Consider the following 14,506-nt stretch of genomic DNA (forward strand, 5'->3'; position numbering starts at 1 on the left):
CCTGCTGAAGGGAAGGGTGTGAACTATTTTAAAATAAAGACAAATGTTGGAAATATGATAGACTGAATCTGATTGTGCCCAATAGTCCCTACAAGAAGCATTTGTCCCAGTTGTGCATTCTGTTGCATGCTGAACAGCAACTATTTATGGGCCTGGCTCCAACTAGATTTGTTGATGAAGTGGAGAAACAGTCCAGCATGGTTTTAGTTACAGTCACTGTAAAAACTGTGACAAATTGTGGCTGCTGTGAACAACACAGACCCTGCCCAATCAGAACTTGAACCACTTGCTGGAAATTACTGAGGCTTGATGAAATGCTTTTCAAGAAATGCCAGGGCTTATTTATTTGCTCTGTTCAATCCCAGATTCTTTTCATCCAAAGTCCCCTATGTTATCACCCATATTCCTTTCTAGTGTTTTTGAGATGATTGAAGATCAGTATAGGCATTCATTCTTGGGAAATTAATTCAGTAACTTTTTAAAGAGTAAATGACTATAAGCCTCTGGCTCATGAGATGTGGCATGGCAAATATTTGTGCAGACCATGCAATGTATCTTCTACTGTGTTCTAATTATACATATATAAATATATTGATACAGACACAGAAACCAATCTCTATAAATATGTGCAATTATGAGGTAAAAGGTCAAATATCATATTTGTATCGTTTTTGGGCAAAGACTCACCTATGTGGATTTCTCTCAGCTGCTTCATACATTACCCCAGTAAATATACTTTTGTGAAGTATAGATTTAGTTGCTCTAGAACATATAAGAACTTTGACAGAACTTTTTCTTCAAGTAGAATTCCTTAAAGGAAATCTATACACATCTTCAATAGATTCAGCAGCATCCCCCAAAGAGAGATTGATTGTTCTTGTTCCAGTTCCTTTATCAGTTACACGGACATTTAACCAAGAAAGATTCCAAAAGAACTCTGAATTCTACTGGGTAGATTCATTTAACTGAGTTTCCATTTCACTATACTCCTATATCCCAGTTTACTGTTAAAAAGAACTGGGATGTGTTCAAAAGTGACAATAATAAATGATAAAGGATCAAGCAATTCTGGATGCAACAGAAGTATTTTGCCATCGAAAGATGAATCAATGCATTTTGTCTAATTACTGAAGAGATTCAGTAATTTGTATAAAATTTAATATAACAGGCAAATATGTTAACATCTGACAATATATTTAATTATCTTTCAACAATATCCTAGTGACCATCCACAACACCTGAATTACCAGCAAAACTTTAAAATAGAAGTATAATTAAAATTAATTAAAACACCTTTTGATTTTGCAGTAATAACTTACTAATTAATATAAGTTAACATAACTTCTTAATAGTTAAGGGTTTTAAAGAACATTTAAAACAGTGTTTCTCAACCTTGACAATTTTAAGGCATGTGGACTTCAACTCCCAGAATTCCACAGCTAGCATTGCTGGCTGTGGAATTCTGGGAGTTGAAGTCCACATGCCTTAAAATTGTCAAGGTTGAGAAACACTGATTTAAAATGTTCCTTATTATCTTAAAGTGAGACTAATTTCATACATTTTAAAATATGACACTTCAGAGAATATTTTAAAAGCTTAGTCTCATGCCAAGTAAAAAATGATAGAAGCAACATTCACATATGATGCTGTTTTCCTGTTTAATATCCGTTTATTGATATCCTTTGAACAAGGGTAGTATGATTTAAAGATATATGATTTGAGGTTATAAATAAAAAAATTGAATTTATCAATATCCCTTTGCTGAGTGAAAGGAACAGCAGAAATTACTGTTTTATAATAAAAGACAATTAAAGGTGACTAGTTTTCACCTTTGGAATAAAAACTTTTATCAACATAATGATCAATATCATTCCATATGATTAAGGTTTAATATGGTTTTTAATGGTTATTTTAAAATGTAAGTACTTTGTCTTTTTTATCTTTACCTCTTTTTATCAGCATATTAGTAAAAAAATTGAACTATACTGCCATCTGTTGGCAGTGGAAACATACAATTAGCACATAAATATTTGAGCAAGGGATTAAAATTGCCTATGTAATGCATAACTTCTGTGTAAAACTTTTATACATTTACGTTAGATTTCATGTTATTAGGCTATAGGCACACTGAGAATATAAAATCTACACAGCTGTTAAATCAAAACATGCTATTTACTTTTATCAGTTACCTTAAGAGCATTCACTATGTTATAATAAATTATATTATATTGTAATAAATATATTTCCACCTTTTGGGGGATTTTTTAAAGATGCCAATAACATAATTATTGCCCCAGAAGAGACCAAGGTAGGGATCAAAGGAATTGATTTTCTCAAGTCTCACAACTTAAAGCAATAATTATCTCTGCCTATAGTTTTCAAGGTCTTCAAATTATCTGCTGCCATAAATGTTCTAAATGAGATATTTTTTTTCTAAAAAGCAGTTTTCATTCTGTTAGCCTCCCAGAGTCATAGATATGAGATGGATGGTCATATACATTTATGACATGAATGAATGAATGAATATGCTGAACCTGCCATAATTAGCCCCCTGGGATAAAAAGCTGTAGCTGAAGACACACAGATTATGGCAACTCCCTGATCAAAGGTGGCAGATTGATTCCAGCACAGTTGCTCTCAAGGCAGTGGGAGATGCATCTTTCTCCTTTCCCTCTCAGTCACTTGGCTAATTGCCTCAAGATTCCTTAGGTACAAAACAGCAAGGCCTACTCTTCTGGCCCATTGCTTTGCTCCTTTTTGACCCCATGAGGGCAGCCTGATGATCCCAGCTGCTTGGGCCATGCTTTCCTTCTCTTTATGCATCTCATTTATGGATCACATTCTTATACTCCCAGCAATTCCCCCACTGCCCCATTACTACTTTCTAGTTCCACAATCATGTATGAGCAATCTTGTTTCTACGTTCAAAGCTTGATTAAAATGTATTCAAGGGTGCCTCCCTTGCAGCTTGTTATTCTAATTCCATCTTTTTTTCTCAAAGATAAAGTTACCTTGGTTTTTTTCACAGATGGCAATTCCATGTTCTGTGATCTTATCTACTTTTGCATGGCTGCACAGAAAACAAGATGAGCATAGCCTCCCAGTCAAGAGTCAAGTTTGATACAAGAAAAACTTAGGGTAGCAACATTTAACCAACTTGGCTTACCTCAGAAAAACAGAAATAGGCCACAGTTGCTTGTATCTATAAGTGCGACATCTTATTGCTTATCCCCAAAGGGAATAGTGGGATGTATATGTACATATGTTTGTATTCACAAATGGCAATAACAAACCATGTTATTGCTGCAAAAAAACCTTATACAACTAAGTCCATATGGTTATCAAAAATTGCAGTTGACTTAGGTGATTCTTTACTTGTGTAGTTCATCTTTAATTTATATAGCACAGTTGTATTCTGACCATTTGTAGAATTTCCTTCCTTCAAAGAGCTATTATATTTTCTCGCTCTCCTTCCTCTCTCTCTGGGTGCATATATATACAGTATTTGACATTTACAAAGAACATAAAACAAGGTATTTGTCCAAAACAGCTTTAATTCAATGAACCTTAGCAACAAAGCAGGGTAGAGTATGTTCCAAAGACTTCAAACTAGTTATCCACATAAACAGAGCTTATACTGTACCTAAAAGTCAAATGAAGAAGATACTTGTATTAAGATAATATTCAACATACTGAATACTATTGTCTGAAAGTTATGATGAACATCCAGGTAACAATGTCTTTTTTTTCCAGTTCATATTGGTAACTATTGCAACCTCAAAGTCATTTATGCCACTCTTAAGATGCAAGAACTACAGAACAGTCTCTTATAATCATTTGGAGATGCAAAGCAGTCAGCTACCTCTCTTTTATATTAAATGCATATTTCAGTACTTGCCTCGCAAGATCAGCCAGGTGCTAATTTAACAAAGCGAGAAGAATCATTTCAGCCTTTTTTTAAAGCTGAAGTACAGTTGACATTTTACCTTAACGCAAGCTAATACTGGGCTACTGGTAAATTCTTTTTTTATATAATAGATTTATTAGTTTACAAGCTCCTGATAAATACTGAGTAATATGTGCTGTTCACAAAAAGATTTCAGACAGGTCCTATAAGCCAAATTATTCTAATCTGTTACAGATAAGAAAAATGCTACAGTAAATATATCCAAACATATTCAATTCCTGTTGAAAGTGTGCTATAAACAGCTTTAAAGCATTCATTGAAGACAGGGACATTCATCCAAGAGTTATACACTTGGTGACAAGTTACTGATAAAAGCAGTACATTTGTTTTAACAACAAACGTGCATAGAAATCAGAAAGATATATGTTTCAGAAAGGGCTCTGATAAATTTTTGTGTTAGCCATAGCCTTTGCTGTGTCATGGAGTCCCAACACTAGGAATATTTCTTGCCAGATAATAATTTCAAGATTTGTCCTATAGCTAACAAACAAGGCAAAATAATTGATTGCCAAATATATTATGCTTTTTATCTTCCAGAAAACATTAGTCAAATTGGAAACCCCCTTCAATAAAACCTAAAATGCTTAGAAAAAAGACTAATAGTTTTTGAAAGTAGATCAGACATAGAATGTAAATATTAATACTCCTCCCCTTAGGGTTTGAATTTTCTAGCCAAGAAATGAGACAATAGCCTATTTAATCTGCCTTTTCCAAAGAACTGAAGTTCTTGTCAGTATTTAGTATTGGCTGAGAAGGAATTTATAGTTCAAAAGCTGGGAATCTAGCTCTGGTTGGTATCAGAAGATCTGCAAGAAAATATATTGTTCCAGCCATTCCTGTAAAAACAACAGACAACAATAATTATGCTTAAACAGATACCTGGCCTTCAATTTCCAGAACTATTAGCAAGTATCAATAGTAGCTAAAGAAATCTGGGAATTTAAGTTCAAGATCTCTGCAGGGTACCTAGGTTGGAAGAAGACTGGTTTAGAACACGGGTGTCAAACTTGTGAGTCATGTGACGTGTTGCAACGTTATCACAACTTTGGGGTGTGGTTTTGGTGTGACACATCTGGCCTGCGGGCCGGCAATTTGACACCCCTGCTTTAGAAGAACAGATAACATGTATTTTTCAATGATTTACTTATGGTAATAGTGAAATAGCAAACGTCTAGATGTAATAAACATTTCTAAATAAAGAACGAACTGAAAGTGTTGCACAGTGACTGTTAGACGGAAGGGTGAAACAGGAAAGTTTCTGAACAATTAATTTCAGGTGTGCCATTAACTAGCCAAAATCCTTATGGAGGGACACTTTCTCTCAGTATCTGCAATACAACAGTATCTGATAATACAAAATATTTCCAATATTATATAAGTGTTGGTGCTGATTATAATAGTAGTATGATCAATTCCAATATGATATGGAAGAGGGATAGAGAAGTCCATATTATATTTTTAATTACTTTTCGTCAGTTTGACTTTGAGATCCTCAAATGCTTTTTCTTTCTGTTTCAGTTTGTTATAGATAAGCAAAAGAAGCAGCTGAATCCATTTTAGTAAAATCAGAGATTTCTCCCCCCCCCCCAAAAAAAACAGAAACAACCCATTTGTCTGCTCTAACAAAAGCCTCATTTAACCAAGAACACTTTTAGATGGGTTGGGGTAACTATATACCAGCATTCTCAACTAATAAATAATCCTTACACATCTGGAGGGCAACAGATGCAAGAAGCTACATATAGAAATGTAATATTCAGCTGCAAATAATTTGATTTGGTCCACATGTATTTGGTCCACATTATTAACTTATTAAGACATTTGAGCCTATGAGACAATATTTCAGTTATCCAAGCCCAATTGTTACTATCATTCAGTCAAAAAGGAAAGTGACTATTACCTTCAAAAAGGGAAAAAGGAGTGTCTGGTGTTCGACATCCATGTTGCCCATAACTTAAACACCATTCTGCAAACTAAAAAAAAATACACTTTTATCTAGTATAAGTAATTTTTTGTAGGGATCTTACAGCCATTAATGCAATTCACAAGATATGTCTCAAGATATGCTAATACTGAAAATCAATCAATCTGGACATATAGAATATTCAAGAACTTTACCTGCTGCTAACAATATATTTGCAGCTGTTTTGTAAGTCTTTTCTAAGTATTTTGCAAACATTGACTGGCAAAAAAAGAAAATCAGGCTGGGCTTGGGAAGGAAGCGCCACCTTTTGGCGCAAATCAAGGCCAAAAGCTGAATAGAAGCACGACATACGGGACAAGAAAGCTTAGGGTAGGCAGATTAGACAAGAAGGCTGAGGGAATTCTTCACATTCAGGCTCCTAATCCTGATTGTTCTTGAGCTTTAAGATGGGTGGACTTCAAGCCTTAGAATTTTGGCTGGGGAACTTGGGAATTTAAGTTCAATTACCTTAGAATAGCTAAAATTGAGAAACACTGTACTAGAAGATCTCATATCCTCCAGAGCAGGTTTTTATTTAAGATTGAAAGGGCTGTAGAAAATAGGGTAAATGATAAAAAGTAACTTTTTTCTCCTACAAAAGCATGGAATATTGACAATAAACTTCAATTACAATTATCACCAAAATTCAAAGCCTGTGACTATATAAGGGAAAAGAAAAGAAAAACAGGTAATTTCACTTTAAGCTCTGTGACTAATAGGGGAATGATAGGTTAACAAAAGTGGCTTCTGTGTACGAAATTTGCAATATCAACAACCATGTTTTGCATATTTGCCAAAAAAAGTAAAAAAGGTAGCAGTTCAGAAGTTCTGCAGATCTAAATCCCAAGCAACTTGCTACCTTTTTCCCCCAACAGTTTGAGGGTTTTTTAAAAATCCAGATAAATAAAGTCAGAATAAGACAGTCCATTTTCCAGTCTTTCAAGGCAGATAATCAAAGTTATGTGAAGTAGTCATCTACATTTTGTCTGTCTGGTTAATTTTTCTGCAGGCCAAGCTAGACATTTTGTCCCATATAAACATGTGCTCACCTTGCAAGCTCTGTAGAGGTATTTCATGTCTTGAGTAAGGTTGTACAGTGCCAGGAAGGCATATGCGTTGCCTGCAGTACCATGGCACAGCCCGTACCCTTTCTTCAGCAACCCCCACTGCCATATCACATCGGCACATTGCAAGGCATCACTGAAATACTTCTGTTCCCCAAACACCTGAGAAAACAAGCAGCATTTTGTTCTCTTCCTTATTATTGGCAGCTTCTTCCATCATTCAAGGATGAAACAGAAAAGGGTCAACATAGTCTTGCTAATTAGTGGCTATTCACTCTCTCTGGGACAAGAACAGAAAGACTTTGTCATTTTCCTTGAAAAGATCTCTTGAGCGATAAATGGAAGGAATGTCACTACCAGCTGTCGCTATTACAGTAAGACCATCAAAATGCATGGCAGAGACATCTAATATCCATTTTAGTTAGAGCAGAAATATTAAACAATCTGACAGGAAGGGATAAAATCTTGTTCCATTGTCTAATTGTTGCTACCTACCTTATAGGCCTGAAGGAGCATATAGATAACACCGGGTGCACCATGGCACCAATGGACCAGCAAATCTCTATTGTCTCCGATGCAGGGGGGGTAATTGCCAGAGACAAACTTTAACTGGCAGACGTAATCCACACTTGGCTTGACCATGTTATGCAACTTTGCTTGACTCACACCAAGACCAGGCTGAGTAAGAAAATACACATGATCTTAAATCAATTATAAGATGCAACTTCATCTTAGTTTATGCGTGGCCTTAAAAATATAAAAGATGTAACTGCCCCTAAATTGTCTGACTCCGAAGGGGACTGTAAAATATTCCAGACATTAAATATAATATATGCATGCCCAAGTTCTTAATCTCTAATAGCAAATTAAAGATTTGTTAACAGCAAGATTTAATTTACCTTATTAAAAAGGAGTATCATAATTCAGAAGAGTACTATTAAGTCATATTAAAAGCAGAAGAAAAAGGTATCATCATTTACCAATTATTTGAAAAAGCTAGCAGAAGTGGAACCAAAGCAAACTGCTCTATGACAGCCTTTTTATTTTTTCAGGTTTTAATCTAAAAAAAAATTCAGTTAAACTATTGAGTTTATTATGTTTTCATAATAAGGTCTTATGTTTCATGTACTGCTATTTAAAACTTTAAAATACCTTAGTTATATTTTTGGCTTACGGTTGTAACAATCAGTGGACTCTATTTTGCACAGAGGATATAAATTTCTGTGGAAAAAGAATATTTGCCCCATTTACAAACTCAGAGTTTTATTTTATTTTACAACTTGGGCCACCATTAATGGTGATGAAGTCTCTGGCCATGCCTAAACCATTACATGAATGGCATTACACTTCTAAACAGAGCTTTTCCTTACTGCAGGATGCCTCTCACCTGCAGCAGGTAGTAATAAATTCCTGCTAGACCATGGGCTGCTCCTACATAATACTCCTGGTACCATTCGTACATGAGTGGGCTCTTAGCTGTGAACTTCCGCTTCTGGGCCAAATTCTCACCGGATGCCATAACTGCCTCACAGACCTACAGGAGAAATCAGAAATAATGATTCAAAATTTTATTGCTGGCATAAATAAAAGGGGAAAAGTATAACAATAATCTATTTTAAGTATTTTAGATAGCACGATGGACTTGAACTTTTAAATATTCCAGTATCGCTCCATGAAGTTTGCTAAGAAACTGCCTCATAGGAGTTTCCCAGATAAAATGATTATGTAATCTACACCTCTGTCTGTTCACAGCCAAGTGCAATTTGAATAAATAATTTTCTTAACCTACAACTATCATGCTAGTTGGTATTTAAGGAACAGTGTTGTATTTTTAAATAAATAAATATTTAAATATTTCCAGGCACACACCCCCCCCCAAAAAAAAGAAAAGAAAAAAAACCAGACCTTTCCATATTTCAGGAGATTTTGTAATTATACTCTTCAAATCTTGTGGAATTTGCTAATCATGTGAGATCTAGAAATTTTACGAAATTTTGGCCATTTTTTTAAAATGGGGTTAGCATTATTAACCATGGAAGGAGTTTCTAGATACAAGTAGTCCTCGGCTTACAACCATTAGTTTATGACTGTTTTCTCTCTCTCTCTCTCTCTCTCTCTCTCTCTCTCTCTCTCTCTCTCTATATATATATATATATAATATATATATATATATATATATATATTATATCTGAGGTTTTCGTGGGTATTTGTATGTAGGTCTTTGGTTGTTCGGGTTTTCTCCCGCGTAAAATTGGAAGTGTCTTGGCAACGTTTCGACGAAGTCCCATTCGTCATCTTCAGGCTGGTGTTTTCAGCTTCGTGCTTTGAGCAGCAAGCACGAAGCTGAAAACACCAGCCTGAAGATGACGAATGGGACTTCGTCGAAACGTCGCCAAGACACTTCCAATTTTACCCGGGAGAAAACCCGAACAACCAAAGACCTACATATATATATATATATATATATATATATATATATATATATATATATATATATATATGACTCTTTGTAGCACAGTGCAAAATAACATTATAACCTCAACTTTTTACTTTTACACATTAGTATGTAACAAGCCATTTCTATAACAAATCTATCTAATCGGCAAAACCAAAGCCAAAGTTTCATTTTTTATATCATAAGCACAAAGTCCAGAAGTGACATCCAAATAAAAAACATAATTAAATATATTCTCCTCTTTGAATAATCAATTTAATCGTTTCTGCTTTATCTTCCTTGCTGTGGAGATAATATGTATTTCTATTTGCACTTAACAGTCTTTATAAACTATCACCATTTATATTAACCAAATTCACTGTACTCTTTCAGATTCTATAACCTTAAAGAGAAAAATACTTTTTTTTATCCATTTAAAACACTAAAATTTTCTTTAAAAACATTTCTAAAATCAAAACTTTTTAATACATCTTTTTTTAACTTCCTCTTAACATACATATTATAGTTCACTATTAAATTTAGATCACTCCTTCTAAGCTACCCTCACAGAATATTTTTTTTCTTCTTGTATACATCTTTTTTAAAACTCTAAACTTTTCTTTAAACTAATACATCTTTTTCTTTAACTTTCTCTTAACATACTCTCAAATACACTTTCAATAATATTTACAAACTTTAGGAATTATTTAAGCATTATTTCTCCCCAGCTCTCCAGCCCGCCAACTCTGGGCGCAATAACCTTGGATTCCCATGGCTGAGTTATTATTGTTATGACTAACTGGACTCTCATCCACATTCCCCCTCTCAGCATCAACTAACTCTAAAAGCAAAAGAGTAAAATGGTTGCATTTCCATCTGTTGTCAATGCGAGAACATCCGATGTTAGCAGCGTTGACATCTCTCTTTTTCTCAAGGATTTCTCAATCTTATAAATATCTATGACAGTGGTTCTCAACCTGTGGGTCGGGACCCATTTGGGGTCGAACGACCATTTCACAGGGGTCGCCAAACAATGCAGTCCGCCATTTTTTTCCTCTTTTCCTTAGCTGTGCTACTCCCTTTTATTCTATTGGCTTTTGAAAGCCAATAGAATAGATTCTCTTGAATAGAGTCTAATTCTATTGGTTTCAAAAGCCAATAGGAATTGTCCAGGCTGCCTCTGCCCTGCTGAGCCCACCAAAAGTCCCATTCTGCAAACGGTGCTGCACCAGTTGAGTAGTCCTTGACTTACGACCAGTTGAATAGTCCTCGACTTACGACTGGTTGGGGGTCGCGGCATTAAAAAGGTTGAGAACCACTGATCTATTTTTATGTAAATATTTTTCAAATATATCACTAATAATTTGCTACTCCATCTTCTTAACTCCTTCTTTAGTCAAAGAATAACTTTTTTGTAAGTCACTTAAGAATTGCTGGGCAATCAGGAATCATGAAAATCAGAAAGTTTTAACCACCCACAGCAAAGCAGACCAAGCTACAAATTATTAAAAATAATAAATTAAAACCACAACTTTCTGCTCTTATATTTCTCCATCAACTTTTTTTAAAAAAGATATTCATTTAGTAATTGTTCACAAAGTGCCTTGTAATTATTTTTCACACTGCTGCAGCATCCCATTGATTACATGATCAGAATTCAGATGCTTGGCAACTGGCATGTATTTAAGATGGTTGCAGTGTCCCGGGGTCATGTGATCACCTTTCTGACTAGTAAAGTCAACGGGGAAGCCAGATTCAGTTAGCAACCATGTTACTAACTTAACAACTGCTGTGATTCACTTAACAATTATAGTGAGAAAGGTTGTGAAATGGGGCAATACTGACTTAACAATTCTCTTGCTTAGCAATGAAAGTTTTGGGTTCACTGTGGTTGTACGTCAAGGACTACCTCTACCGAAGTAGCACAAGATACCAAAAAAAAAAAAAAAAAGGATAAAGTACCTGTTGGATATGATTTTGAGGGATCTTTTCCTCTCCAAAATGTTTGTTCACAAACAGCAGAGCAGATAAATACCCCATACGTCCATAAAGCATTTCATCAGGGATTCGTGGATCTGGTTTGGGTAGATGCAACAAGCTTGGGGGGGAAAAAGATTTTATAAATCAATGGCATGAAAAGTTCCCCCTACTCCCAAGCTGAGAAGGCTTTCTAAACATGTTTAAATTGTGCTATAGTTTATTTTGCAATGATATATGATATGATATTACATTACATTACAGGCAGTCCTCGACTTATGACTACAATTGACCAAAATTTCTATTGCTAAGTGAGACATTTGTTAAGTGAGTTTTGCCCCATTTCTCGCCACCGTTGTTAAATGAATCACTGCATTTGTTAAATTAGTAACATGATTGTTAAGTGAATCTGGATTCCATATTGACTTTGCTTGTCAAAAAGTCACAAAAGGGATCACATTATCCCAGGACACTGCAACTGTCATAAATATGAGTAAATTGCCAAGCATCTGAATTTTGATCACATGACCATGGGAATGCTGTAATGACTGTAAATGTGAAAAATGCTCATAAGTCATCTTTTTCAGTGATTTTGTAACTTGTCATTAAATGAACTGTTGTTAAGTCGAGGACTATGTATACATTACATTATCCTTAATTAGCTCTCTTCAAAAATATGTATATTATTTTCCATGAAGATCACTCTGTGATTTTTAAGTCTTTATTCTTAATTGTTTCTTCCTCTACATTTTTCCTCACAGTGCACCTAATATCTTTTTCAACCTTATTTTCTGCAATGATTTCTTTTACTTATCAAGCATCCATTTTCATAATCCCCATATTAATTGACAGGTTGAATTTATACTCTTCTGTGGTCAGGATAAATTCTCAGTAATTTACACTATAACAACATATAATAGAATCAAGGGCAAAAACAAGACAAATACAGAGAACCATCATACCTATCTCAAATCACTAACAGCAAACCTTAGGCTTCAAATGCCCAGTGAAAGAGGGCCTTTTCTTTCAGAAAGATGCCAAGGTAGGTGCTACATGAACCTTTGAGATTTGTGGGAGACTGCTGCACAAGATGGAGATTACCACAGAAAAAGGTCCCCATCCCTCCTATTTCATGAATGGAGTAAACCGTAAACATCCCCATCTAGGAGGAATGCACCATAAACATTAGTTTTACACAGAAAAGGATGTCCTGAAGATACCTGGGAACCATGTCATTCCCAGAGCAGGCTGCTGGATTTTGAACTATTTGCCATGTGTAACAAACTCCAAAGGCAGCCCCATGTGCAATGCATTGCAATAATCCACACTAGTAGCAGATAAGCATGCAAACCATTGTAAAGATCATCTTACTCCCTGTATGGTTGTAACTGGTACATTAGCCAAAACTGGGCAAAGGCTCTTCTGGCCATGATTCCAACAATTGTTATCCAAGTATTTTTTAATTCAAGTTTTTAAGAAAATATTTGGCATATTAGTCAAGGTAGAGCTCCTCAGCTTTCAAGGACAATTATTTTACAATTTCATGCTTTATTCCAATAATACCATTGGAAGGCACTATTTGATTAGATTGAATTCTCACTCTGAGAACAGGAGTTAAGTGTGGAAGAAACAAAAGAAAAAATTCCCAAATGAAACAAATAGAACTACATTTATATGAATACAGTTCTTTTTTTAATAATATTTTATTACTTTCTTAATTTTACATTTAGGTATTTAAAAAGCAATGTGGTGGCTGGGTTAATCAATAGTTCAATAACATACAAAAATCTTTAGTATAAATCTCAAGTTACAACATCAAATATTTCCTCTCTGTTTCCCTTAATATCTACTATCTCGTATTCAAGCTAATACAGTTCTTATTGTATCAACTAAGTAAAAACATCATTATTACGTTTATCAATAAATTTTAGCTTATACATTTTAATTGCTTTACATTCAATCTTTATAGAAAATCAATGTCCTGTTATTGATTTATTCCCAATTTTTAGTTTCCCATCAACATTCATATTTAACATTTGATATTTAAAATTTTCCAGGCTTTAGATAACCAAAGTTTCCCTTATCTCAATTCATAACAGAATCTAATATTCAAAATACACGTCTTATCTATTTGAGTATAGTCTTGTTCTATTTCCTAAAAGTTATCTATTTCCCACCAATTAAATCATCTAATTAATAATATAGCATCCCCTTTAATAAATCAAAACCATTATATATATTTTCTGGGTTAATCAATAAATCAAACATAGTCATATTTTTTTTCTTTTGGGTCTAATTTTTAAATATTAAACAAATCCTTATTTTCAACTAATTTCCAAATATTTTAAATTTAATGACCAAAATTCTCCTTATCTCAACTTCTCCCTTTAGCCCTCTAATTAGTAATATGAAATCCCCTCTAATAAATCAAACCCCCAATTTTCTTCAGCCTTATTCAGGCTTTCTTCTTTTGCCAACTAGCCTTCCATGTCAGTGCTTTTAAGTCATCAAATAGATCTCCCTCTATTATTATATATATTATTTGAAATAAGAGAGACCATTTAATTGCAATATTTTTGGAAGGGCTAGGCCATTTGTATTCATTAGATCGTCTCCCTGTTATTCCAATTCCCATGATTGTCCTGAAATGTTTATCTTCCATTCAATCTGTTCTTCTTCTTTCTCCTCAAATTTCTTCTGATTTATATAGAAAGTCTTTTCCATTTTCCATTGTCACTCCTTTTTCTGGATTTCCCATTAACTGTATTTGTTGGTCAGTTGAATCCTCTGTCAGTATTTGATTGTTCCATTTCTTCTGTTATCTTCTATGTTGTTAGTTCTTGGGTTATAGTCAAAATTTGGGTTTGTGTATCTAAGCTGGCATCTTGTTCTTTTATGTTGGGTCTTATTTTGTCAGAAGCTGAAAGAATGGTTTCATGTATTGCTTTCAACATGGAAAGGATCTTTTCCTGGTCTTCATCCATATTCTCTTAATAATGTGTTGAGGACTTTAAAATCAGACATTAAAAATAATTTTATAACTAGGCATGGGACCTCTATATCACGTGTTTATAGGTAGTCTTTATAGTAGAAGTTGTTTG

The 14,506-nt window shown here is 34.4% G+C and overlaps 1 protein-coding gene across 3 annotated transcripts in view; it reads right to left on the reverse strand.

The window, feature by feature from the left end:
* Positions 1–3,534: 3,534 nt before the first annotated feature.
* Positions 3,535–14,506, reverse strand: part of LANCL1 (LanC like 1) — a 30,906-nt gene continuing 19,934 nt past the window's right edge. For all 3 annotated transcript variants that reach the window (XM_039352967.1, XM_039352966.1, XM_039352968.1), the window contains exons 5-10: positions 11,391–11,526; positions 8,382–8,528; positions 7,490–7,672; positions 6,980–7,156; positions 5,868–5,940; positions 3,535–4,803 (exon numbers count right to left, since the gene is read on the reverse strand). In XM_039352967.1, coding sequence (XP_039208901.1) covers positions 4,727–4,803; positions 5,868–5,940; positions 6,980–7,156; positions 7,490–7,672; positions 8,382–8,528; positions 11,391–11,526 — 793 coding nt within the window. In that variant the 3' untranslated portion in view covers positions 3,535–4,726. The remainder of the gene's footprint in view (positions 4,804–5,867; positions 5,941–6,979; positions 7,157–7,489; positions 7,673–8,381; positions 8,529–11,390; positions 11,527–14,506) is intronic.

Source organism: Crotalus tigris, unplaced genomic scaffold (assembly GCF_016545835.1).
Source record: "Crotalus tigris isolate CLP2741 ecotype Arizona unplaced genomic scaffold, ASM1654583v1 scf7180000018485.2372832, whole genome shotgun sequence".
NCBI classification, from domain to species: domain Eukaryota; kingdom Metazoa; phylum Chordata; class Lepidosauria; order Squamata; family Viperidae; genus Crotalus; species Crotalus tigris.